This window comes from Chaetodon auriga, chromosome 9 (genome assembly GCF_051107435.1).
Source record: "Chaetodon auriga isolate fChaAug3 chromosome 9, fChaAug3.hap1, whole genome shotgun sequence".
NCBI classification, from domain to species: domain Eukaryota; kingdom Metazoa; phylum Chordata; class Actinopteri; order Chaetodontiformes; family Chaetodontidae; genus Chaetodon; species Chaetodon auriga.
Window position 1 is genome coordinate 22,824,738 of NC_135082.1, and position 25,476 is coordinate 22,850,213.

A 25,476-nucleotide genomic window follows, 5' to 3' on the forward strand; every position below is an offset into this window, starting at 1 on the left:
GTCCACGTGGCTGCGAGCTTCTCCTGATTTAGACCACATCAGCCATCTTTGGCGACAAAAAGCTTCTAAATATTCAGCAGTGCGACAGTCTGGGCTCGTAGTCTTGATTTTAGATTATGTTTCCATCTGCTGTAGATTTCTTCTGAAGTCTGCAGAGGCACAAAGGAAATGCTGAATTACCTTCAGCTGTTCACCAGCAGCAAATAACAAAGTCTGAATCACAACAGCGACACGACTGACAGGGCTTTCGACCAAGGCTGCTTGTTGTGCTCTGCATTGTGCGGTGGACTCCTCACCTTAAACCCTCTGGAGGCGTTTCTGTGGCTCTCTCCTCTAATTTCCTCTTAGTTGTCTCTGGTGTGAAAATGTGCCTTGATTGATTGTGTCAATTACAGGGAAGCTTATTTCAAAGGAGCAGGAGGGGCCGTGTTGCTGCTGCTCTCAAGTAGCAGTCAATGGATTTCATAGATTACTTAAAGCCCTTTTAAGTCCAGCTGCGGCTTGTGAAGCCTAATAAAGGTGAGGGCCAAGTGGGACGTAAATTACTGCAGCTGCAGAAATCCCTTTATCGGCCTTAAGCAGTTGGGAAGCAAACAAAAAATCTGAATACAAACTGAACAAACAACGTCAGAACCACAAGGAGAGGCGGTAGATGGAGGTGACGGTGACGATAACGGCCTCAAGGAAACATCTACTGAAAAACATGATGCCCACCTTTAATCACTCAACACCAGTTAAGAGCTGAGTCGCACAGATACTTAGAGATGTTGTGAGATATAAAAAATAGCTCAACAGCCAATTATTAGCATACATACAGAGCTTTCATGAGCTGTCATTTAAATTGAAGTAGCAGATTAAGTCCTTATTTTGTGCACAGCAGCGCTTTTCTGCCTCTAAACCACCAACACACAGAACGCCACCATGATTTCACCGTCAAAGCAATCTGCTGATAATTAAAACAAGTTGTTTTAAGAGAACACACTTCACTGTACGTTTATTTACATCACTCCTTTGGACATTTACTGCCTGGAAATGCAGGGCAGCGTGTAACATTCAAGGCACCGGTCAGTCCCTCCAAACATACTCACACCACAAACACAGTGAAATCTGGAATGACGTTAAACTTTGTAAACTCAATCAAAGGTCAACAAAACACACAACAAATGAACATTTTAACTGAACACTGTAACATGGCTTGTGCACTCAAAAAACAATACTTATATTTGGGAAACATCCTCATTAAAAACATACTGCTACAAAATGCTTTCGTCACTGACATCTTTCTGTGCTCTGAGACTCAAATCCTGGAGATTTATGCACAGATCTGTTTTAACGCTTCACATATTGCACAAGCTGCTTGACAAGAAACTAAACAGTTCAAACCAAGACCTCCTTTTTGCAGCGTTGGCGATAAAGTTTCAAATAATTTGTCAAACTGAAAAACCACAACTGCACAAAAGTGTCAAAACATTCCGACTCTGCTCGCACCTCTTTGAAAACGGCTTGAGCACAGAGGTTTCACATCAGGGTGTTCATTGGTTCGCTTCGGTTTCAGAAGATCCAACTTAAATCACGACGCACGGTTTAAAATTCCACCGCGCAGCTAAACGTGCAATGAATCCAGACATTTCTACTGCAGCTGAGTGGGACGAACAGGTCGAACAAAGGGCTACAGCTTATACCAAAATATAAAATATTCTTTGTTTTTTGCCTTTAATGTTCAGTGCTTAAACGAAAAAAAAGTGCATATACTCTCCGAGATGGACACATGAAATAAATTCTTCACAAACACACAGCTGCATTTGAAAACAAAGCAAAGACATGGAAAACATCTTTTACTCATCTTCAGCCCACCACCACAAAAACAGCACAGTCAGAACTTCTCAAACAATGGTGCTACATTTTACTCTCATCAGAACCAAACGCTTTGGTCAAGTGGCAACAAAACGGAAACAATCTTATCTCCACTTAAACAGTTTGTTAGTGGACAAACATGTCGGTTACATTCATGGAAGAAACACAGAAAATCTACGCTGGCAACAGAACAAAAAAAAAAAAAAACATGGCTGACGATTCTGGTTATCGGTCCTCAGGCAACAAACTTGTTCTTGGTTGTGGAGCCGCTCTTTGTGGCTGTGTCTGCGTGCGACTGGTATCCGATGATCACTTTTGGCGGCACGCGTAACCTCTCTTTATACACACGCCTAAAAAAGAAGAACAAACACATATTGCACATTACCGAACAGGAAAAAAACATCCTAAACCTCCAAATGTGGCAATAAATGACACATGAAAGGCAGACAGACACTGGTCTGGATATTAAATAATCCCTGCCAATGTTATCTGTGTTCTGCTGCTGTAGCAGACTACTTTTTGTGAGGCGGTCCACTGATGCAGTATGTTTGCCAGATTTTGCCCCGGAGGGATTTTTCTACACAGCTTTGAAAAGCTGAAACACAATACTGAGGTTCTGCTGCCCAGCTGTGAAGCTACATGGATATCTACCACTGTCCTAATGAGAAAACATCAAGTAGCTCATTTCAGCTATTGGGGTTAAAATGCTTAAGTTAAAAAAGAACTTACATGTACACAAAGGAATATATATACACATATTTATGATTAAGTTAACACATTTGGACTTTTTTTTTTCCCCAGACGAAAAATAGTCTCTTTTTCCTATGATTTAATGCCCTGTTGATAATCTTTTTGACATATTAAGCTTCATCATCAATCATCATCTTCAGGTCACCCTATGTGTGTGATGGCCTCTTTGTTCTCGTAGTCCGTGGTCCATATTGCTATTTTATCCCCTTTGGCTCGGATGTTAATGACGGCTCCGCACACGTCGTCGCTGTAGTCAAACGCTTCACCCACGAGACACAAGAGCTGCAGGAGAAACACATCATTTCCAAATTCCTCGTTAGTGGGGAGCAGCTCCTGTTCACGGCAGTCAGAAGCTGAAGGGCCTTTGTCAAAGCACACATTTTAAGTTCGCAGGGGGAAAAGCACAGGTGTTACTAATAACATTAACAATGTGAGCCAGTGTGCAACCAAAGCAGCTGAAAACATTGCTTTTTCCTGCTGTGATGTGACTAAGACCCCGTTTATACGAAGACGATTGCGAATGAAAACGACAAAATATTTTATCGGAAGTGCCTTTCGTTTACACGACGACAGCGCCGTCGAGGTCTGAAACCGCAAAAATCTGAAGACGCCTTCCAGAGTGCAGAGTTTTGAAGACGACTCGGGTTGCGTCTCTGTCTAAACGGCAAGAAGCGCAAAACTGCGTCGCGTCACGTCACGTCGCATAGCAACTACACCTTACGTCATACTCAACGCGCCAAGCCGGTATATATAATATGTCTGACTACGTGGATCCCACCGATGTTCAAGCTGTGCTAGCAGCTGTAGTCAACATACAAGAGTCATTTCAACAATTGTATAGAATGTATACGGATACTATAGGACACTATACTATACTATGGACAACTTTGCGAATGCTCGCAGACATACTGCCGCTCTATCACAGTACCACCTAGCGACCTGGCATGCATATCCAATCGAATTCGCCCACTTTTGTGTCTTCGTATAAAAAAACAATCCCTGCTGAGAACGATCGTCTAAATGCGGATAAAAAATTGAAGACGACACGCCACTTTTGCGTCTTCTGTTTTCATCGCCTCCGTATAAACGTAGCAAAAATGTCTTTCCTGAGAGAAGCCCACAGATGAAACTAATAACGGCCTCGTTAAAGTAAAAAACACTCGACAGGACCAAACATACCGTCTCCAACCAGAACTGATCCAGGTCTGATTTACGCTGCTGCTTGGACAGAGTGATGAGCCAGCGTCCGCCTCGTCGATTCCGTTCGTCCTCCCACATGGGCTCAATCCCATCCTGTATCCAAATAAAGGTCAAAGCTTACAACACGAGAAATATCCCAATTTATCCACAACGAGCAGAGGAGCGGTACACAAGGCGTCACCACTAATTAGACAGTACCAAAAACTGTTTATTTCTGAAGTTTCATTGTTGTTCCTTTAAAAAGCATAACTTACAAGACTTCAAGTGAAAAGTAATTTAACTACACATATTGATGAAGTCGAGAAAACAGTTTGACTTGAGTCAGTGTTGTTTTCTAAGTTTGCTGAGTTACGCTCTGTTGCTCGTCTGTTCACTGTACTGATGATTCATTACTGGTGCTTTGCTGTTTATTGTACATTCTCTCACTAACTGTGCTGATGTTTTACTCCTGGTGTGTTGTTTACTGTAGGATTTCACTGCTGCTCATTTCTGATGTAAGGTGACCTTGAGTGCCATGAAAGGCGCTGTTAAAGTGCATTATTATTAATATTATAAAGGAGACAAGCTCTTGATTCAGTCTGGACCTGCTTTGACATCTTGAAGTTCTGTCTGGTTTAACACATTCTCAAGCCAGACAAGCATTTGTACACCTATAATTCAGGCAAATCATGAAAAACTAAAGGAAGAAAATAGCAATCTATAAGAGTCAAACCTTAACAAAAAAAAAATGACCGCCTGATATAAACAGTACATAACAGAGCGGCTTTCATGGTTCCTTTGAGATACATAAAATAACATTCATTGTTTGTCTGAAAGCAGGAAATAATTCCAGTTATTGCCTGTTCTGATTTGTTGCTTTTAAGGTTTGTCAACTGGATTCTTTGATCTGCGCTGCAGAGTTTACATGTAGGAACAGACAAAAGTCTGTTGGAGGGCCAGCAGTCAATTACGTGCTAAAACCACAAGAAGCACCAGATAAAAGTTATCCACCGACAGCGTTGTGCTCTGTTCATCTGGATGTGGTGAACTGGGGTGTCTGTGCTTTGAGGACGTGTTCCCACCAAACTCACTTAAAGACTATGTGGTACATTTATCAGTTTGGCGTCCAATACAACTCTGATGTGCGCCAAACAACCACACTGAATTCAAAAGTTGAACTTAACTTTTCATCTGCTGATCATTGCAACTGTCGAGAAGCATCTCTTGTCTACTTAGATGTGCATTTAGTAACCATGTCAGCATGTAAATGTGGCAATAAAAGGAGCAACCACCCACGTATGACAGCAGTAATTTCTCTCCACCATATTGCAGCATAAGATGCTACCTTTCCATTCTCTGTTTCTTACTGTCAAACATTATTTGTGACAGATGAGAGCCAGTTTCAGTGCTGACTGATGCTCATAACACTTTCTTCATTGGCTCTTTGTGAAGACGATGAAGTGAAATGCGCTGAAGTGCAGCCTGACTTACTGCTAGTACCTGGATTAACTGTGTTTTGATTTCCCTGACTCGATGGGTACAAGTATCAGTGATGACGGAGGATCACAAGTCAGCAAAACTCAGATGGATGGATTACCCATCAGGCCATGTGACTTCAAGTTTAATACTCTTGGTTCCTGTGTGCGCTCGAAATGGATCACTATTACAAAGCACCAAAAGAAAGTTCTTCTTTTTGGTTCTGAACAAGTTCAACTGAACTACCACACCGGACAAGCTGAAACTATGACAGTGGAAGCTAACACCATTAACTGCTTTAAAGCTTTAAGCGGATATACTGCACGATGTTGAAAGACAGTGATAAAAGCACTCTTACCTTAAAGAGCGAGTAGTCACAGCCAGACATCAGGTTACTTGATGTCTGAATGTGATTGTATAATCTGGGAAAGATGGAGGATATTTTATGTACAACAGAAAAAACATGGTGCAAGAACATAAACACAGTATCACAGCAGGGAATTTAGTTTACAGAATTCATTTACATGGACACAAATTTTTGCTTGGTTTGGTGGTTGTGTCCTAACACAAGTAACCAAATTAAGAAACAAAGACTGTCTTCAAGATCTGTAAATCAAGAATGTTCTCTGCACTCACTCAAATGTTATTTTGTAGGTCTGGTTTTATGTGATTCTGCAGCTTTTAATGCAGCCATGTATATAACAGTAATGTACTTACGCCCAGAAGTCTTCCACAGTGTCAAACTTGGAGATGAGACGAAGGTTGGCTTGCCATGTTTTGCTTTTATCATTCTTGAAAAACCATAGAGCCCACCTGCAAATCAAATAAGAGTTACTATAGACCAACTGCATGCTTTCCCTCATTTGTCATTTGTCACTGATATTGGGATGTGATACACCTGCTTAAATCTGAGCCACTTTTAAGTATTTAACTGATTAGAGCAACGTCATGTGACCGCTAGCTGATAAATTAAGTCTTCAGTGTCCCCATCCTCTAAAATCCTCAACCGCACTCTCTTGACTGTGTTTGAGGGGAAAAGCTGTGGTCTTACTTGTTTTGTAATGGATGCTTGATGTACACTTCAGGACTCACAACCTTTTGAATGGCTGTTTCACATTTTTCCTTTTCAGGATTTGAGGGAGCTGAAGTTGACACCTAGGAAACAAAAAAAAAGATGCATCAAAAAACACGTTCAGAGAAATGTCAAGTTGTCGCAATGCTGCTTGTGATCATCTAACTTCTTTGAGTGTGTGTGAAGTGTGTGGGAGTGGGCTGTAGATTGGGGGGTATTCTTATTTATTTTCATTTTAGCCTTTCTTATGTCTGCGTTTGAAGTGAGAGCTTTGGACATGATGAAATTCAACAGGACAAGAGCTGCAATGATTAACTGCTTAGCTGCTGACTATTAAATTAATCGATAAGTATGTTGATGGTTGATTAATCAAGTCTGAGTAATTTTCAGAGTCACAATTCTTTGACTCCAGCTGCTTCAATGTGAATATTTTCTAGTTTCTTCACTCCTCTGTGACAAACTCAATATCTTTGAGTTGTGGACAAAACAAGACACTGGAGGAAGTCATCGTGGGCTTTGGGAAACACTGATCAACGAAACGATTTTCACTTTTTTTTTTTTGACATTTTATAGACGAAAAAACTAACAGATGAATCAGCAATGAAAACTGTTGGCGGCAGCTCTGAACAGGACATTAACAGGAGCATATCCAACAACCAGCCATGCTCAGACCAAGCCTCATAACATTTATCCAGGCAGTATGACATAACCTCAACCTAACTACTTGTTGGACTTAACGGAAGGAGAACATCTTCGCAAAGTCAGTACTTATCGTGAATTCACCGCCGTTAAATAGACGTTGCTGTGATCTGCCCAACGTCTATCGTTAAACATATCTGCAAGTTAGCAAAAGTTCATTCTTTAGTCCAGTGCTAGTTAGCTAGCTAGCAGATCCTTCTGGAACACAACTGAACGTTGGCTACGTTAGCAACGCCCCCGTCTCTCATTCATCCAGACAACAGAGTTCATATCAGGGTACTGACTGAAGTCTCTGAGTCTAAGCCGGACACCAGCCCCCGCATTGACTGACGCTACACTCTGCCAGCAGCTTAAACATTAACGTTAGCACCAATCTTCAATAAAAAAGCAATAAACGTCAGTGTTAATATACAACGCTGTTTACTTTATGTTGTTTGGCTAGCGACTACCGTTACCTGCCAAGGGTAATAACAGGGAGTTTACAGAATCACTGAGGATGCCTGTCTCAAAAACCGTCTTTGTCTTTTATCATCGATATTTTAACAGTGAATAAAAGCACCGTCTGTGGAGCTGAAGCCCAAGCTAGGTAACTTAATTAGCTGCCAGTGTGGGGCAGCGCACTCACCATTAGAGCGGTCGCCATCTTTTGAAATCACGTTCAGTTTTTTTTGGCGTGTTAAAATAGCCGATTAGGCCATCGGATACTCGACAGCGCGCATGCGCAGAATGACCTTTATTCAGTTATCGATAAGATAAGAAAAGACTTTATTGATCCCACACCGGAAAATTAAGTCGTTACAGCCTGCAAGTATTATAAAAAGCAAGAACAGTGGCACAAAAGGGTCAAGATAAAAAAAAGTGTACCGGACACAGAATAGAAAAACGTTATGTACATGTATATTATATACAGAATATAAAAACACTAAAGGCCATAAAAATCCTACTCCTAAAAGTACTATTGCCAATATTCTTGTGAGAAAAACTTCTAATGTTGTATGTAATATGCATCATGTGTAAATAAAAACGGTGTACCTACTTTTCCATACATAAATTGTATTAGTGGAAAACCGTTGGTCATCCTGTTCGACCAGAGAAATGTGGGATTTTCGCAGTCTAACTGAATCATCCCAGTGTTTTACCAATTTTGCTGATGGTGATGAGGTTTATGTGTGTAGATCTTAATTAAAATCAGCCTAAAAGGTCGTCACAGTGGACAAGAGACCAGGAGTCCACTACATACTACACAACCTGTGGCAAAATGTATTCATATTTTTCGTAACTGCTTCTCCTGGATTACATATACGATGATGATTACTGCACTGCACTTTGGGGCAATATTGCAAAAACATACAGCAAACTCAAGGCTCACTCTGAGTGCGTTTGCCACCCACTCTGAGGATGTTATAGGTTTTGTATATTGTACCCATAAATATTACACCTCTGTTTTACAATGTGCAGGCGTAGCAGAAACGTGCACTGATGAACTGTGTTCCTCTGGGTGATAAAACTGTCATCGAGTTATGAACAGCAAATTGATCGTGTCATTACAATCATTTTTAACCTCAGGATGAAGCTTGTGATCCTGTCAGGCTGTGATGACCTCGCCAGAAGTCCTTTAAGTCCAATATGTAGTTTAATTAAAGGTCCAGTGTGGAGGATTTAGTGACATCTAGTGGTGAGGTTGCAGACTGGAATAGACTGAATACCCTTACCTCACCCCTCACTTTTTATGCATGAAGGAGAAACTACAGTGGCTGAGAAAGATGTTGATGACCTTTTTTTTTTTTTTTGGATATTTTATGATTCAAATTGTTCTTTGTTTTCATCTTAAATTGTGATACTTATGTTACGTACGCAACCATGTAGTTATTTTGCTGCCTTTCTTGGCAAAGGCTCTTGAAACGAGACTTACTACTGCCTAAATAAATGTATTAAAGATATTTTAACTGTATAAATTTTGCACATCTGCATATCATGTATAAATCAGGAATAATATGAGTTTTAAGCGTGGATGTCATACTGTAAAGCTTGGTTTAGGCTTCTGCGTCGCGGCGACGCCGTACCTACGCCGTCGACGCAGACCCCTACGCGGACCCTACACCGTAGCCTGACGCGCACCTCCAAAAAATCCTGACTACGCGTCGCGTCGACGCGTAGTGACGTGAACGTCGAGGACTGTGATTGGTCCGTTCAGAACGTAATTTTCGGTTCAGTCGCAGCCCTATGGTCGCAGCACAACAACACCGCCATTTTCAAAGTTTCTGTGGTGAGAGCTACAAGAAAAACTGAACCAAGCCGAAGAAAGAATTATCGAGGAGGTACGCAAGTATGACCACCTCTACAACTCCTCTTCGCGGCAGCAATAGCCCCCTGAAACCATACAAAGACACAGCCGCACCCCCCTAGCGGCTTGGCGGTGAATTGCGGAGCAACGCGTTCCCTCGACGCAGAACTACGAATGCTCAGTGACGGCGTAGGGTGTACGCCGTAGGTACGGCGTCGCCGCGACGCCGAAGCCTAAACCAAGCTTAACTGTTAATATGATTAACAGCAGTTATGAGGTCTTGGCAGAGTGAACAAAAAGGACTGAAAGAGACTCACTGTTGACTCTTACTGACTTTTCAAAAAATTTAATGACACTTGTTAATAAAACTGATTTTCTAATAGTGAACGTTATGTTGTGAAAACAAGTGAACAAGTGCAGAGAAAAACATTATGTGCTGCAACTATGGAAGGAGATTGTTTCAAGGCCGGATGCGAACGACGGCTGCGTTTTAGGCACTTCAGAAGGTCAGCACTGTGCGGATGCTGCAATGAGAAAAGAAAAATTAGGTTACAAACATGTTTTTCTGAGCCGACTGTATAAATAATCTATTCCTCTCACCTCTCTCCAGCATGCATGAGGTCGAATCCCTCATTGATCTTGTCAAAGGGCAGGGTGTGGGTCACGAACTCATCCACCTTCATCTTCTTATTCATGTAGTCTTCCACCAGTTTAGGAACGCTCTCCACACTCTTCCACCCTGGGGGTGAATATCAAAACTAGTTTAACAACTGGAATTCTCATTTAGCCAGAGCATAACTGTTTGAACAGCACTGCTGTTTCACCAAAAGGCCTTGAAAAAAGGCATTTATTCGCCAACCAAACAGCTAAATAGCTGCTCAGGCTTTAATTGGTAGAGCTAAAAAGATGAGAAGTGATAAAAAAAACTACTGTATTTTACATGCTGAAATTAACTGCTTATGCCTTCCACAAACCACCTCAAGGCTAATAAAATACCAATACGTACATTTTAATTAGAAAGCAATTTGCTACCTTAGAGTCCAAATTCTTCAAAGAAAAGTTGTGCTCCAGTTTAAACTCATCACTCTTAAGTCGCAAACTTTTGGCTAATAAAGTGGATTGTAACAAAGCATAATTACCCATAATTAAATTTGAAATATGCAAAAGGTTTTGAACTCGCAGGAAGTTGGAGCTGCAGCCAGACCACATTATGCCCTTTGTGACAAGCAATTTTCTAACACGGTCAGTCACCTCCAAAGGCTGTGCCCCTCCACACTCGTCCTGTCACCAGCTGGAATGGTCTGGTCGAGATCTCCTGTCCAGCTCCGGCTACACCGATGATGACACTTTCACCCCATCCTTTGTGGCATGCCTCCAGAGCAGCTCTCTGAAATAATAACATGCTAATTTTCCTGGTTTCTGTGAGTTGCCAACTTCTGAAAACTGTTTTGTATGCTGCTTGTGCTACCTGTTGAGAGCACTGAACACTATGTATTTACACTGGGTTTACTATGTACACCAAATGAACACAATTCATTTACCACAATGTTTGATATGTTTCTTACTGCTATTTCTGTATGATGTCCTCATTATACAATGTGATCACAGAGTACGTCTCACCATGATTTGCACATTTCCAATGCACTCAAAAGAATAGTCCACACCCCCGTCGGTCATCTCCACCAGAACCTCCTGGATGGGCTTGCTGTGGTCCTTGGGGTTCACAAACTCGGTGGCTCCAAACTCCTTGGCTTTCTCAAACTTTGCAGGGTTGATGTCCACGCCAATGATCCTGGTTGCCCCTGCAACCTTGCATCCCATAATAACAGCCAAGCCAACAGCTCCAAGGCCAAATATGGCACAGGTGGAGCCAGGCTCAACCTGCATGTGTGAGGAAGAAAAGCAATGTCAGAATAATATTAAATTAGAATTCTACACAAAGCGAATCTATGTCTGAACTTTCAAGCTGTTCTGGCAGATGTAGCTTAGCCACATTCAGTTATACAAATATTGGAGCTGAATCTGTTTGCATTTGATCTTGCAATTTCTCTCTTATTAATGTATGCAAGTACCAGGGATTAAAAAAAGGTGACAAAAACTTGGGAACACACCGAACAATGGAGTCCCATGTCAAGCTCTTTGTAAAGAGGCCAATGAATGTTTTTTAATTTTCACACGAATTGTCAAAAACAGACTTTTTTTGGGGTCAAAATAATGTCCCTATGAAATTCTGAAAAAACAAAAAACAACAACAACTTGGAAACAAACGCCCTTGGCAACAATTCATTTTCACATCAAATCTGCATGATTAATAAGGGTGTCCCACTTCAGAGTGAAACCTGCGAACAATGACAACGTTGTCCTTTGGGCAACAAACTTGTTCTGCATAACGAGCTTTAAACAGTAAAATGAGTCACAAATGTCCTTCGGTGTTTATCTCACTTTAGAAATAAACTTGTGTACAAACGCTTCTTTTTTGCGTGTAGGCAGTCTTATGCTGCAGCATGGCAAACGGCCTGTGAAACCCACCTTGGCGGTATTAAGAGCAGCTCCGTAACCTGTGGAAATGCCACATCCGAGAAGGCATACTTTGTCCAGCGGAGCATCCTTGTTCACCTTGGCCAGAGAGATGTCGGCCACCACAGTGTACTCCGAGAAGGTGCTGGTCCCCATGAAGTGAAACACTTGCTTTCCTTTGCAAGTGAAGCGTGAGGTCTTGTCAGGGAGCAGGCCCTGGCCCTGGGTTACTCTGCAGGGTGGAAGCACAAGGAAAAGATGATTTCTTTTCATGTATATATGTATGATGAAACTGAATTGCCGTGCACTTCAGTGCAGAGCAGGCGGGAGCTCAAACTGATGATGACGGAGCTTTGATTTGGTTGCCCTGGGGTGCAGAGCTTCAGGCTGTGAGTTCAGCGACTGAGGTCACAAAGAAATCATTTTTTTTTTATTTCATTTTTATCGTTAAAAAAAAAAAAAAAAAAGCCAGTTTTCATGGAGGTTGGTAGAAACTAGTTGGACAGTATTACCTAATTTTCTGGCAAAGGTTAGTCTTGGGATTTTTGCAGAATTTGCATTCACCGCACTGTGGCACGTACAACGGGACGACAGTATCACCTGGGTGAAGAAGAAACGTACATAATCAGTAGTCACACAAAATATGTATTCACAACAGCATTCATACACAAGTTTTAACTTAACCATGTTGCCTGGCTGCCTCATACCTGGCTTGAACTTGGTGACGCCCTCACCAACGCTCTCCACTGTTCCAGCACCCTCGTGGCCCAAGATGACGGGGAAAAGCCCCTCGGGGTCACTGCCGCTCAGAGTGTAGGCATCTGTATGACACACTCCTGTAGCAAAGATCTGAGAGGCACAACGTCATTTCAAGATCAACTGCTTGATGCAAGAGCGGGACATAAAGCGGCCAGATTTTAACATGCATTAACATGCATTTCTGAGGCAGTTTAAGTTAAGCTAATCTTTTAACACCATCTAAAAGAGCCTCCTCCTCACTGAGCCGGCCTCTTTATCAGTTGCTTTCATGCCAGGCTTTTTTTTTTTTTTTTTTTTTGGAACATGGTGCAATGGTTTGATTTACCTTGAGGCGAACTTCATGGGCCTTAGGTGGGGCCACTTCTACCTCCTCAATGGACAGAGGCTTCCCCGGTTCCCAGGCCACAGCTGCCTTGCACTTGATCACCTGAAGGCAAAGCACAATGCTTCTACAATTAGCTGTCACTGAGTGCCTGCAGTCGTAGCTTGTGTTGTGCTTTCGTGTCTGAGGCAGGTCGAGCTGGCTGCAGTGTAGCTGCACTTTGAACTTTATCGGAGTTAATTCAAAGCCAGTATTTCACCGTTGCTCTGATTTAAAACCATTAAACCAATACGCCCTTTTCAGTTGCTTCAGCTTTCTGATGCTAAATGACTGAGACGTCACTGATCTACCAAAACTAGTTGTCGCCATTTTTGGTCGCTTTCTTAACTCTCTCAGAACTTAAGACCGCTCTCGGGACAACTTGTAAATACCAGTAATGACCTGCTGACCAAAGATCTCTGACAAGTGAACAGTAATTCTTCGTACTTCATTCAGCACGTGAATGCGGACACGTTGGTTGAGAAACACTCGCTTTGTTTACGCTACAAGTGAAATTTATGCAAAACTTACGGAAGCTATTTGACGAATGAATGCGTTTTAAGTCTTTCTTGCGCATTGTTGTGAGAAATGTACCTACTTTCCCAGCTGTCTCCATGTCCGTTTCTTCAGCGCGAGAGCGTTAGCGGTGCGCAGCCGTAAAGAGGTTAACTTCCCGACCAATCAGAAACGAGGACACGCGTGACGTGATGCCGGCGAAGGAAAAAAAAAAAACAAAAAAAAAAACAAAACCAAAACATTTTCATTCGATCAGTTTGAAGTGAGACCCCAGGCCAGAGAGAGCAAGAGCTTAAAAAAACGTTTTAAATATCTCTCCTTTTAAAAAGTGGCTATACAGTCTATGATATAAATATCAAAACATGAAAGCAAAAGGACTTTCCTCACCTTGAATATTGTAGTTTCACAACAACTGAGCCAAATCCATCCACTGATGAAGACACGAGGTGCGTTTGAGAGCTTTGAACACAGTGGGACTCAAGCAACACCCAAATTATTTGGCGTATAATTTCTATAGTCTGTATTTCTGAATATACTTAATGTAGGACAGTGAGGTTCTGATTTGTAGTCCATCCATTAACTATCGCTGCACATTTTGTTTAGGTTTCAATGCACTCATCACAATCAATGAATATTGTATAGTTGGTTTTGACAAAGTTAAATAACCTAGTTGAAAAATTATATCTATACACTTCCTCGATGATATTTCCAGAATATATGACTATACGAAGATTTTTCTGTCGCAATAGTATAACTACAGGACACAAGATGTCTCGTGCGTCACTGAAAAGTCCATCAGCATATGTGTGTCCAGTGCAGGTTTCAAGTTTGCACATCAAATTTTTGCTTGTTAGACCACATCTGCCTCCAAACATTGTGAGGTCACAAATAACGTTTGTACATCAGTGTCCTAAACCTCAGATTTAAGGTGAAACTTTACCCCTCCAGCAGATGAATGTGAAATCTTCATACATCATCCTGCACAGTAAAGATCAAACCTCAATGTGAAGTAACAATAAGAAAAACACATTTTCTGAACCCTAACTTGCTGTATACACTTTAGGATGGCGTTAGGAATTATATTGCTAAAACGTGACAATTTAAAACAAAGACAGTTACAAAGAAACCTTTTAATCAAGGCCAAAAATGTGACAATATTCTGCTTAAGATTTTACAAATTATGGGTATGAAAATGTTTTCAACTAACAGCATATAAAGTCTGATTTCCCACATCTTCTGAGGAACACATGAGGTTTGTGTGTGTATCTCATAAAATCAAACATCTGACCTGACCAAACATTTTAACACAATCAGTACAGGACAATGACATGCCTGTTCACAAAGGGACCCAATAGTCCTCCCTAACAGGCGAAAAAGGTCCTCTCTATGTTACACAGATGCATACATATGAACCTTTTAAATAAAAATTATGAAGATCCATCACACCTTCAAAAGAGGTACAAAAATAAAACAAAGAGAAAATCCATTCAAGTTCTAGAAATAGAGGAAATGTCCATATTCTCCAACAGGCCAGCCCCTGGTATAGAACGCAGCCTTTTCGCTTGTGTAGCAGAAGACTGGAATGGGACAGTCGCACCAGACCATCACTGTCAGATCACTTCCCACCTATAAGCAAACAACAAAGATATTAGTACGGTCACTCCAGAAAAGACAGCTCATTTTGTAAAACACTGAAAAAAGGACCAACCTCTGAATCCACGTCCGCCACCACCTCCTCTTCCTCTGAAGCCTCCTCCACCGCGTCCACCTCCGAATCCTCCACCCCTGCCGCCTCCGAATCCTCCACCACGGCCGCCTCCGAATCCACCCCTACCACCCCGAAAACCGCCTGAAACAAAAACAGCAAACGTGAATTAATCAAACCACTCTTATAAGCTGTGCTCTAAGCAGTCAGACAGGAACCACCAAGCTTTTATTTCCACTTTAAAGCCACAGCAGCTAAGACTGACAGATTGTTTTAGAATTTCCCAAATGGGGGGAAAAACTCAGATTGTATCATGAGTTACATATTCATCAACAACGGGAGACAAGATTTTTCAAAATGAGAGAAAATTCAGAGGCCTCACCTCCACGACCACCACCTCTTCCTCCACCTCGACCCCCTCTTGGTGGACCCTTCTCACCTGGCGGCCTGGGGAGGAATCTCTGCAGCGGGAGTAGCTTCATTGGATCTATATAAAACTAAGAGACATTGCAAATTTCATATAGTGTAGTACACAGAGGCACTGAAATAATTTTCAGGATGAAAATTAACTACTTTAAAATGTAATGTCCTTTATACCTTCTGCAGTTTCTTAAATGAAGATGCCTTCATATTTTCAGAGAGTTTGACTGAAAAATACTGCATGGAAAGGTTAAGGAATTCACATGATTTTGAGCAGTAACAGTGTTATTTCACAATATTTCACCACAGATTATTTCAGAGCTCCAGAGACTGAAATGTGGAGAACAGAAAGGATACAAAGTCCCGGAGCTGGCCGAATATCTCATCCACCTTCCCAATCTGTTCCTTGTTTTCCAAGTACACTGGGGCGTTGAAGTAGGGAACTTTGTTTTCTTCTGTTGTACACTTACACACAATGTCATCTTCACATGGATGCATGAACTCTCCCAGTGCTGCAAAGAAGAAACACAATGAACGACAGTTAGCTGCGTAAAGATGTCTGAGCCATCATTGCAAAGGCCCAGTTCCATAAGTCTGCAACTCTTTGCTCAAGGAAATAACAAACATTTCATGGCGTTACGACATTACAACGGTGAGGCCAGTGGATTTATTTTTTTTAAGCATTAAAAAAAGTCAGCAAAAACAATATTTTGAGATGACTGTTTAGACCAAAGTTTGATATATCACAGCATCACAAAAATGTGGGTTTCCTAGTCATGATTACAACTTGAATGTTAGAAACTGCTATTAATTGTACTTTTCCTGTGACGTGAACAAGGTGTCACTCTCATACGGGTGATGTGACACCATTTAAACTGTGATGGCTCAGGGTGGATTCTGGAACTGGGCCCAATAACAAAAGCAACTTAGGAAAGTATTGTCACTTCATTACTCAAGATTTAACCTCAGTCAAACAGCTCACTGCTACTAATATTAGCTTCTGCAACATCTTTTCAGCATTACGAGTTTGTGAATTTACGATCTTACCGACGACATATTCTGGAGGTCCGTAGTCTTGTTGCCTATTAAAACCACCTCTGCCACCACCTCTGCCACCACCTCGACCAAATCCTCCACCTCCTCTGCCTCCTCCAAATCCTCCTCTGCCTCCTCCACCTCGGTTAAATCCACCTCCACCTCTTCCACCGCCACCCCGTCCACCTCCTCCTCTAAAAGACATTTTTCTTCAAATCCTCTGTGAGAAACACGACAAAGGAGAGGAAATAAGTCAGAGCAACAACATAAAAACACTTAACACTGTGGCGTGAAGACATTGCACTCAATGATCTAACACAGTGGATTCGGCTGCGCTACAAAAGTTTTAGTTAGCATGCTAGCTCAGTTCAGTCATTCCAGCTACAAAAATACACCCGTTTTTCATCCGAAAATCGATAAATTACGCACTGGCTTCAAAATGAAAACGCTGAAAAGTCTGCAAGACTTTATACAGACAGTTACAACAAATTACTCACAAATTCGCTCGGCTAGCAGCAGCTATTTACTCTGACGGTCTTGTCAGGACTTCCATGCGATGACAACACGTGTGGCCAAAGACTGCCGTAAAGGTACCAAGCAGTGTCGGCAAGTGTCGTAAATACGGGTCTCTACCGCGGATGCGTGAAACAGTCGTTGGTAAGTAAACTCCACAGACAGCAGAGAACAGTCTCGGTCCGTATGAATTTATAGACTCAATTGTTGACGTAATGTGGCACAAAGTTATCTGTGTGTGACTTACTGATGTACGCATGTGTAAATTTATCGATAATATAACTATTTTATTCAACTGCAGGGAATATAATCACTTAACACCTGTAAACAATGCCAACAACAGGTCAGGTAAGTTAAAAAAAAAAAAAAAACCCTTCATCTACGGTATATTTACTGTGTTAGTAGTAGAAACTGAGGTCATTTTGTTTGAATCTGTCTATTTTGATGGTCAGGTTCAACACCCACTTTAGCCCCATGTCGTTACATTGTATAAAGGGGGTTTAGGCTATTATTCCATAAATAGTGGCCACAGCCTTTCCCTCTTAAGTGTCCTCTTATTTGAGACAGGCTTAAAAAAAAAAACAAAAAAAAAACACAGTCACACACAACCTAACAATGAATGTGTATTTTCTCCCACAGGTGATCAAATGCAAAGCAGCTGTTGCATGGGAGCCTGGGAAGCCTCTGTCCATTGAGGATGTGGAGGTGGCCCCACCTAAGGTCCATGAAGTCCGCATCAAGGTCAGCATCCTAACTTTGTCTATAATGCAAGAAAACTGGATATTTTGGTTGGAAATCTGTCACGTGAATCAGCACTTTACCTATTTGTACAGATTGTTGCCACAGGTGTGTGCCACACAGACTGGGAGTACCTGTTTGAGACTGGAAAAGGGATGAAGTTTAGACCGTTCCCGTTAGTGCTTGGCCATGAAGCAGCAGGGGTAGTGGAGAGCGTTGGTCCAGAAGTCACCAGATTCTCAGCAGGTTAATTGCACAGTTCATGGCATACGAGGACATTTGGTTTTGATTCCTCTTCTTAAGTATTTTCTCTGCTTTTTGTTATTTCCGCAGGTGATAAAGTTATTCCTCTTTTCCTGCCACAGTGTGGGGAGTGTGAACGATGTCTGAGTCCTAAGACAAATCACTGCAAGAGGAACTGGTGATTTCACTGCCATGTGTTTACACTCACATTACACAGTGGTGGAAGAAGTATTTACATCCTTTACTGAAGTAAACGTACCAGTATATTGATGCAAAAATACTCCAATGGATTCAAAATCCTGCTGAAGTAAATACACATTTTTTCTTTTATAAAAGTAAAAGAAAAATGGCTCCTGTCACATTATTGGACTGCTAATGTTGATGCAACAAAGCAGCATTTCTGTTGTAGCTGATCAAAGTGAATCTAGTTTGAACTACTTATATACAGTGAGGTAGTTTAGTTTAGAGGTTGCTCAACAAAAATGGAGAAGGGAAAGAAGAAAACTCTCTTGCCTTCACTAAGTGTTTCTTTTTTGTGGTTTTAGGGCAAATACACAAGCGGGTGTGTTGGCTGATGGCACAAGCAGGATATCTTGCAAGGGGCAGGAGGTATACCAATTCCTTGGCGTCAGTTCTTTCTCCCAGTACACTGTGGTTCCTGATACCTCACTTACAAAGATAAGAAGTGATGCACCGCTGGATAAAGTGTGTCTCCTCGGCTGTGGTGTCTCCACTGGTTATGGTGCTGCTGTTAATACAGGCAAGGTAAGAGTAATCATTCAAATCAGATGCAGGTATAATGCCTACATAACCATTTATAAACAGCTGAGTCCTATTATAATGAAATGGAACTACAGCTGAAGGAAAACATCTTTATTGTAATGTATATTTGACATTTTTGTAAGTCACTGTCTGGTGATGTTAACAGTATATGGCAGAGCTGTAGTAATTTGTTTTGCCCACTAGATGTCAGTCTATAATATGAGCACTGCATTAGAGTAGATTCATCAGCAAAACACAATCATATGTGAAGACTAACATAGGTTAAAAGTTGACCATGCGAGGATGGTTAGGCATATTGATTCAATCTGGCTCACTTTCACCGAGCTCACTTCGCTCATGTCGTGTTCTGGCTGGCCTAATGTTTAGAGTGGATGGGAACGATTGAAACTGGGATCCAGTGACCCGCCACTTAAAATGACTAAAGATCTGCAGAAAAGCTAAAGATGTGTAGAGCATCCCCAACATATACACAACATATACAGTAGAAATGATCGAATTGTTCTGAACGTCGAGCACTGCTCAGTAGTGTTGTTAAAGTAAACTCTTGAAAACAAAGTGAAACTATGAATAAAATTAAAATAGTGGCAAAGCATTCTTGCATACCGCATAACTCCAGCTAATGGAAAATTTAAGCAAGGTGAGTGCAAAGTGAAGTTAAATTAAGATTTTTGATATTTTATTTAAACTGTGCTTTTCAAATCAGGCTTGCAAAATCCTTGACAAATAATGAATAAAAGCCAGTAAGGCTTGAAAACCTCATTAATTAAAATCAAGCTTACATAAGAATAAAACTGGCTAATACAAGCAGTCGGCGAGATGAGGGGGGATGTCGTTCACCTTGTTCGCTAAATGACCAAAATGCATCCCCCTTTTTAACCTGCCACCCCTCCCCCCACTTCACTCCCTAGTAGCAGAGGGACAGGGGCCTTGTTTAGTTGAATATGATAATTAGTCTGCCTGACTCATTGATTCCTTATCTGACTGAGGTTTGTGCAAGTTAGACTCTATGGCCCAGACCATGACTCTGAAATATCAGTAGTCTAACTGTGGTGTGTATTGATAAATCCATGGTTGTGCTGAAGTAACAGATGGATTTTCAACTGCACCTTTTTCTCAGTCTGGCCCGTCCGTCAGTTTAGCCTTGGATCTATTTTCTCTAAACAATAAACTATAAATACTCAGTTCTATACTATATTGTAGCCTATGTACTCTATGGAGTCGAGTCACCTTCACAATCAAAGTGACAAGTAGCAACATGTAATCTCATCAGATGTCTCTTTTGCGTGACTGACACTCAAATTGTGTGCATTCAGGTTGAAAGAGATTCCTTGTGTGCCGTGTTTGGGCTCGGAGCTGTCGGACTGGCCGCCGTCATGGGCTGCCGGGCTGCTGGGGCGAGAAGGATCATCGGGGTTGACGTCAACCCTCACAAGTTTGAGAAAGCCAAAGTGTTTGGAGCCACAGAATGCGTCAACCCCAGAGATCACACCAAGCCCATCCAGGAAGTTCTGGTGGAGATGACAGATGGAGGAGTGGACTTCGCTCTGGAGTGTGTTGGAAGTCCAGCTGTCATGGTGGGTGTCTCAGTCCCTTTGAGTATTTCATGTGTGTGAAACATAGGAATCCTCTAGTAGTCTATACAGCATCACTACAAAGAAGTTCAGCGAAAACAAAATACGGCACAATTACACAACTTCTAACTGTGAAATTGTAATCTTTATCATTATTTACATTTATATTTGAAAAGGAGTGTCAATTAAGACAACCGGTGCTTTGTGTTGTCCAAGACTGCTGCGCTTGAGTCTACAGCAGATGCCTGGGGCATGTGCGTCATTGCTGGCTGGACGGAGACAGAAGCGATGAGCGTCAAGGTTGAGAAGATCCTGATGGGACGCACCTTGAAGGGAACTTATTTTGGGGGTGAGCTTAAGTCTATTATGACTAATGGTTCATGCAAAAATTGGCCTTCCATGAAGCTTCAGTAACAGTTTGTTGTAACTGGCATAATAAGTGAATGATACAGTATTGTGAGTCACTTAAAAGTCATTTATCATTGTTCAAGTAAGGATTCACTGGAAAATATTGTGGGCAGATTTGATTGAAAACTAAAACATCGCTGCTAATCATATTTTCATTACAGCTTCAAGTAACGATGTGTGTTTATTATTGAGGTGAATATTGACAGTAAAAATGTCTATCACAAGTTTTCAGAGTCTGAGGTGATGTCTTCTAATTTCTTCTTTAGTCTGTTCAACAGTCCCAAACCAAAATGTATTGAATTTACAATTATATAAACTAAAGAACAACAAGAACCAGTGAATGTTTACAGTTTTGGTTGATTAATGACCGCAACAATTAATTTGGCTTCTGAGTTGTTGCCCATGCACCGATCAGTTGATGGTTCCAGCTGGAGTTTTCATGAAAGTCCTCCACAATCAAAGAGTGAAGGCTTTTTTTCTGACTGTTTAATGGGCAAACATGGACAAATTTGCTGAGAAGAGGCCGGAAGCTAATAGTGGCTTATGGCCAGCTCGACCAGAATGCAATGCAGCCACACACACATTTTCAGTGAGGAAAGAGGCTTTGGTCATAATATTTATAGCATAAGGTGTAAGTACTGCACAGTGAGCAATGTAACCATATGCTCTCATGTGATTGAAAGTAACAAGTCTGCACCTGTTATCTCATTTGTCAAATATGAAATACAGGAAATCACTAAATGAAGCAGAAAATGCAGGCTGAGGGAAAATAGGTCCACCAGCACGAAAATAATTAATCATAATCTAAAACCTGACATGCACTGAGCATCAAAGATTTAAAGTATCTAACATCAAAAGGAAGGGGGGCAGTTCATTTCAGGGTGAAAAAGGTGAGATAACACACACAAAAAAAAAACACCAGTCGGCTAGTTTGTGATTCGTTATCCTCCTCTGAAGGTTGGAAGAGTGTGCAGGATGTGCCTAAACTAGTGGATGAGTACATGGACAACAAGCTGAAGCTGGATGAGTTTATCACCCACAAGCTCCCGCTGGGTCACATCAACGAGGCCTTTGACACTTTGAAAAGTGGGAACAGGTAAGACCCGATTTGTAGGTGGCTGCTGGTTAGTAAGCTTTAACCTCCTCAACTATCAAGACAAACCCTGATCAAAGGTTACAACATTTTCCTAAATGCACTGACCTAGCCTTGGTTTGTCAAAGTTCTGTTTATCAGCTAATCAATTAGTTAATGATTACAGTCATATGTTTTACACTTTATATTAGCTCTGTGGGTAACTCAGTGACTTCAGTTATTCTAACGTGTTTTCTTCGTTTTTTTAGCATCCGTACTGTAATCAGTCTGTGGCAAGAGGAGGCTCAACCCGAAGAGGCAACTTTATAGGATGATGCATTGACGTTCAGTGTCATTGTAATGATATTTCACAGGTAATTCTGCAACGCGTGGTCTCAAAATGTTTATGCTCTTGTCTGCTTGGCTTGTAGAAAGTACTCTTTTCAGCCACTAGATGGCAGTCTTATGTCATGTAAAAGCTCCTGTGTTTGCATCCTCGAATGCCGACTAACTTTATAAAGACCTTTTCTATCTGCAAAGGATTCTGTATTTTCATTCAGATTAAAATCTGATGTTGTTTTTTCTCGTCTGTCACAGACTCGATCAAAACGGAGAAACACCACAGAATGTTCAGTGCACTGGTGTAAAATGATACCGAATGTAATTCATAGATATATACAGCATCTGCAGTAACAACAAGACAAATTCTCTCTACATCTGTCATACTTGGCAGCTACAGTGACTCTGGTCCTGATAGCAATGTGAAGTGATAGTTGGAATTAAATACCCTTGTATAGAAGATGGGGTAAAAGACAGAGGAACCAAATAGCTGAATCTGTCATCAGTCATGGAGGCATATCTGCTTCATGTGGTCAGGCTTACCAAATTTCATCCGCGGTAATATATATTGATTTAAAAGGGAGCCGACGAGGAGGGCTAAAATGACAGTTGCGGGCTGTCAGGACAGAAGACAAAAGGTTGTTTGGGGAATGCGTCTCGGTGAGGAACTGAAATAGCTGTCCAAGGAATTTGTTTTATTGAAGTTCCATTCAGATCAAATGAATACCCCTGGCAGCCCCCCCCCCCCTTTCCATCTTTATTTAAAACGGAAAATTAATTGGTGCTCTTCCTCTTATGTTGGTCTCCTCTGTCTGTGTGCTATCAATCACAGATTATACAGCTTAGACACCCCTCTCCTCCTCCTCCTCCTCCTCCTCCTCCTCCTCCTCCTCCTCCCAAAGAATCTCAAAGTAAAGAGAGTTTTGGAGAAATAGGAAGCAGAATGATGATCAAAAGAAAGAGGAAGACACGTTTTGACAGGTGGTTATGTGGCTGGGCACACTCATCAATGAATGTGGGACACGCTCACAGATTTATAAGGCTTTCTCGGGGGCATGTGTCCGACTCATATATGTGAAAACTATCCAAAGTGACGACCATAACTCTCCTACCTTTTTTCCCCCTTTGCGTTTGAACTGCACTGCGTCTGGAACTGTCACAGCATCGTGCAACTGATACAGGGAGGACATGCTATATGAATCTCCCCACAGCATTGTGCATTTTTGAAAGTCTTAACTGTCCATCTTGTCATGTTTCACATAGGTCTGTGCCACATTTCTGCAGATACCTACTGGATGGGAAACTTTGGCATGAAGCCGGAATGGAGCTGAGTAGAGACAGCTAACATTTGCAAACGTGGAAATCATATTTACATATTTATTTCTATCTTTTTTTTTTTTTAACCTCCTGCTGTCATCACTTCCCTGCAACAACTCAGTCAGACCTGAGTCTCCATGAAGATAATTGACAAACAACAGAAATGCCAGATGAGGTAAATGCCATCACACAAATAAAGACATGTCTGGGAAAAGAAATGTGAAAAAATGCTGCCTTGCCTTTCACAATATTTAGATTGGGATCAAGAGATTTCCTCCTATTTATTAAGCTTTTTTTCCTGTGTGACAGACAGATGATGGCACATTAAATGTGATGAGAACATAAAAATAATAGGTGGAAAACATCCTGTTTTAACGACAGTGTTTTTATTGTTACAGACAACATAAAATATGATACACCAGTACCCATTTGCACACACTGTAACTGATTCAAGTGGCAAACACATACAGTGCATCATCCACCAGGAGCTACAAGAAGAGCTGCATTCACACAAGCTGATTCAGTATGTGTTCTCCACTACTGTCCATTAAAAATTTAGCACATTTCTTTTGTGTTTGTGTTGCTTTGACCGATGTTAGTCATGCTCACTTTCACATTCTGCCTGTTTCTCTCAGTGAAAACAAGTGTGGGGAGAATTCAAAGCCAGCATGAAGAAAGGCTGGTTTATTTACTGAAGAGTACAGTCTGCAAACTGCATTTCTCATGTTTTTTTGGCCAACATCCAGCCAAGATCACAATGTTTTTGACCAGACTAGACACTCAACTCTGACGCAATGTTCGGATGACACGCCTTTGAGCAAGAACAGTTCTGTCTGGGGGACCTAAATGTTGTTCATTTACTCTAATTTCATGTAATCCTCAGACACTTTAGTTTATTTTGTTGTCTGCATGCTACATGTATGGCTAGCCTGCAGCAACTAACTGTCAAAATCTGGAAAGCATAGGCGTAAATAATTAAATTAACGATGGCTGAATTGTGTAGTTTCTTCTGTTTTAGGGTGCATGTTGGCTCACTCTCACTGTCATAACTGAACCATGAACACCTGCTCTTTTTCTAGAATGACAAGTGAAAATGTCTGCTGTGAAAAAAAGCCTGTTAAGTTACTACATGAAGGAAAGCTGTCTATTTTAATCAGACATTATTTTTAATCTCAAGCCCATTACATTCTTTTGTACACTTGGTCTAAATGTCTGCCATTTTGTGGATATGAAACACAAAATCACATTAATCAGTCAAAAAAAAAAAACAAAAAGCTACTGAATGAACATCTCTGAGAAATGAGCTAGAGGGGAAAGCCCGTCTGAAAGAGACATAGTGAGTTAGACAGAGAGATGGAGCGATGGATATACTGTATAGCCCCAACGGCTATGGAAGAACGGCCCACTTAAGTCACTAAAGACTGCCAATGTGAGGCCCCTGTTTTATCAGCAAATCCTGGCCATTATACGGCTAATGCCAGGCATTGCCTGTGACATCCCCAGCCTTTCTCTGACACGGTTAGCTTTAGCTTCTGTGTCAGTGGAATATACCCAGCTTCACTAGAGGACAGCACAATACAGTACTTACTGGAGTGTTCTTGAGGGGCAGGTTTTCCGCTGCAGTAGTGCACAAATCTGACACAGCAGGGTGTCGTTACCAAGTGAAAGATTATTTTATCTCTCACACTTTAACATTTTTAGAGTAAGTGAAAAGCTGCCATGTTCTGGGCTTGATATCAAAGCATTTTGACATTATAAAGGGCCCTGAATTGGTTACCAGCACTAAAAACTTTGTGAAATTTAAGGTTTGAAACTGCTTTTGCTTTTTCAGAGGGCAACAATGGTCTGCTTTTACGATGCTTCAA

At 41.4% G+C, this 25,476-nt stretch overlaps 4 protein-coding genes across 5 annotated transcripts; 1 reads left to right on the plus strand and 3 right to left on the minus strand.

The window, feature by feature from the left end:
- Positions 1–695: 695 nt before the first annotated feature.
- LOC143325681 (eukaryotic translation initiation factor 4E-1A-like) lies at positions 696–7,740 on the minus strand. Its single transcript, XM_076738937.1, has 7 exons — positions 7,656–7,740; positions 6,311–6,414; positions 5,977–6,072; positions 5,618–5,681; positions 3,784–3,897; positions 2,750–2,886; positions 696–2,204 (listed from the first exon to the last, which is right to left on the minus strand). The coding sequence occupies exons 1-7, from the start codon at positions 7,671–7,673 to the stop codon at positions 2,090–2,092; spliced, it is 648 nt and encodes a 215-aa protein (XP_076595052.1). The 5' UTR covers positions 7,674–7,740; the 3' UTR covers positions 696–2,089.
- A 1,904-nt stretch (positions 7,741–9,644) lies between these two features.
- On the minus strand, positions 9,645–13,621 carry LOC143325680 (alcohol dehydrogenase class-3). Its single transcript, XM_076738936.1, has 9 exons — positions 13,550–13,621; positions 12,916–13,017; positions 12,539–12,680; positions 12,344–12,431; positions 11,844–12,063; positions 10,935–11,195; positions 10,566–10,701; positions 9,915–10,053; positions 9,645–9,838 (listed from the first exon to the last, which is right to left on the minus strand). The coding sequence occupies exons 1-9, from the start codon at positions 13,565–13,567 to the stop codon at positions 9,814–9,816; spliced, it is 1,131 nt and encodes a 376-aa protein (XP_076595051.1). The 5' UTR covers positions 13,568–13,621; the 3' UTR covers positions 9,645–9,813.
- Positions 13,622–14,577: 956 nt separating this feature from the next.
- On the minus strand, positions 14,578–17,201 carry gar1 (GAR1 homolog, ribonucleoprotein). Its single transcript, XM_076739220.1, has 7 exons — positions 17,125–17,201; positions 16,640–16,847; positions 15,950–16,104; positions 15,770–15,829; positions 15,555–15,669; positions 15,176–15,316; positions 14,578–15,093 (listed from the first exon to the last, which is right to left on the minus strand). The coding sequence occupies exons 2-7, from the start codon at positions 16,830–16,832 to the stop codon at positions 15,083–15,085; spliced, it is 675 nt and encodes a 224-aa protein (XP_076595335.1). The 5' UTR covers positions 16,833–16,847; positions 17,125–17,201; the 3' UTR covers positions 14,578–15,082.
- Positions 17,202–17,365: 164 nt separating this feature from the next.
- Positions 17,366–24,177, plus strand: LOC143325737 (alcohol dehydrogenase class-3-like). Of its 2 annotated transcripts, XM_076739030.1 has the most exons (10): positions 17,366–17,488; positions 17,780–17,881; positions 17,974–18,124; positions 18,212–18,299; positions 18,667–18,886; positions 20,218–20,478; positions 20,692–20,824; positions 21,841–21,979; positions 22,225–22,329; positions 23,558–24,177. In XM_076739030.1, exons 1-9 carry the CDS (start codon positions 17,471–17,473, stop codon positions 22,283–22,285), a joined length of 1,173 nt encoding a protein of 390 aa, XP_076595145.1. In that variant the 5' UTR covers positions 17,366–17,470; the 3' UTR covers positions 22,286–22,329; positions 23,558–24,177. The 2 variants fall into 2 exon arrangements, with proteins under 2 accessions (XP_076595145.1, XP_076595144.1); XM_076739029.1 differs by lacking the exon at positions 23,558–24,177 and having other exon boundaries at positions 22,225–22,491.
- The last annotated feature ends 1,299 nt before the right edge of the window (positions 24,178–25,476 follow it).

Bases quoted from the DNA above. Each gene is read 5' to 3' on its own strand.
- gar1 (XM_076739220.1), bottom strand. From the start codon at position 16,832: ATGTCTTTTAGAGGAGGAGGTGGACGGGGTGGCGGTGGAAGAGGTGGA. The intron at 15,830-15,949 runs GTATCCTTTCTG...CTTTCCATGCAG, and splicing joins TCGGCCAGCTCCGGGACTTT to TATTTTTCAGTCAAACTCTC. The intron at 15,670-15,769 runs GTATAAAGGACA...AATGTCTCTTAG, and splicing joins CATTTAAGAAACTGCAGAAG to TTTTATATAGATCCAATGAA.
- LOC143325681 (XM_076738937.1), bottom strand. The intron at 3,898-5,617 runs GTAAGAGTGCTT...ATTTGGATACAG, and splicing joins GTGACTACTCGCTCTTTAAG to GATGGGATTGAGCCCATGTG. The intron at 2,205-2,749 runs GTGACCTGAAGA...CTTCTTTTTTAG, and splicing joins GAGGCCATCACACACATAGG to GCGTGTGTATAAAGAGAGGT.
- LOC143325680 (XM_076738936.1), bottom strand. The intron at 12,432-12,538 runs GTATGAGGCAGC...TTCTTCACCCAG, and splicing joins CGTCACCAAGTTCAAGCCAG to GTGATACTGTCGTCCCGTTG. The intron at 12,064-12,343 runs GTAATACTGTCC...TCCACCCTGCAG, and splicing joins AACCTTTGCCAGAAAATTAG to AGTAACCCAGGGCCAGGGCC.
- LOC143325737 (XM_076739030.1), top strand. The intron at 18,887-20,217 runs GTAAGAGTAATC...GTGTGCATTCAG, and splicing joins CTGCTGTTAATACAGGCAAG to GTTGAAAGAGATTCCTTGTG. The intron at 21,980-22,224 runs GTAAGACCCGAT...TCGTTTTTTTAG, and splicing joins ACTTTGAAAAGTGGGAACAG to CATCCGTACTGTAATCAGTC.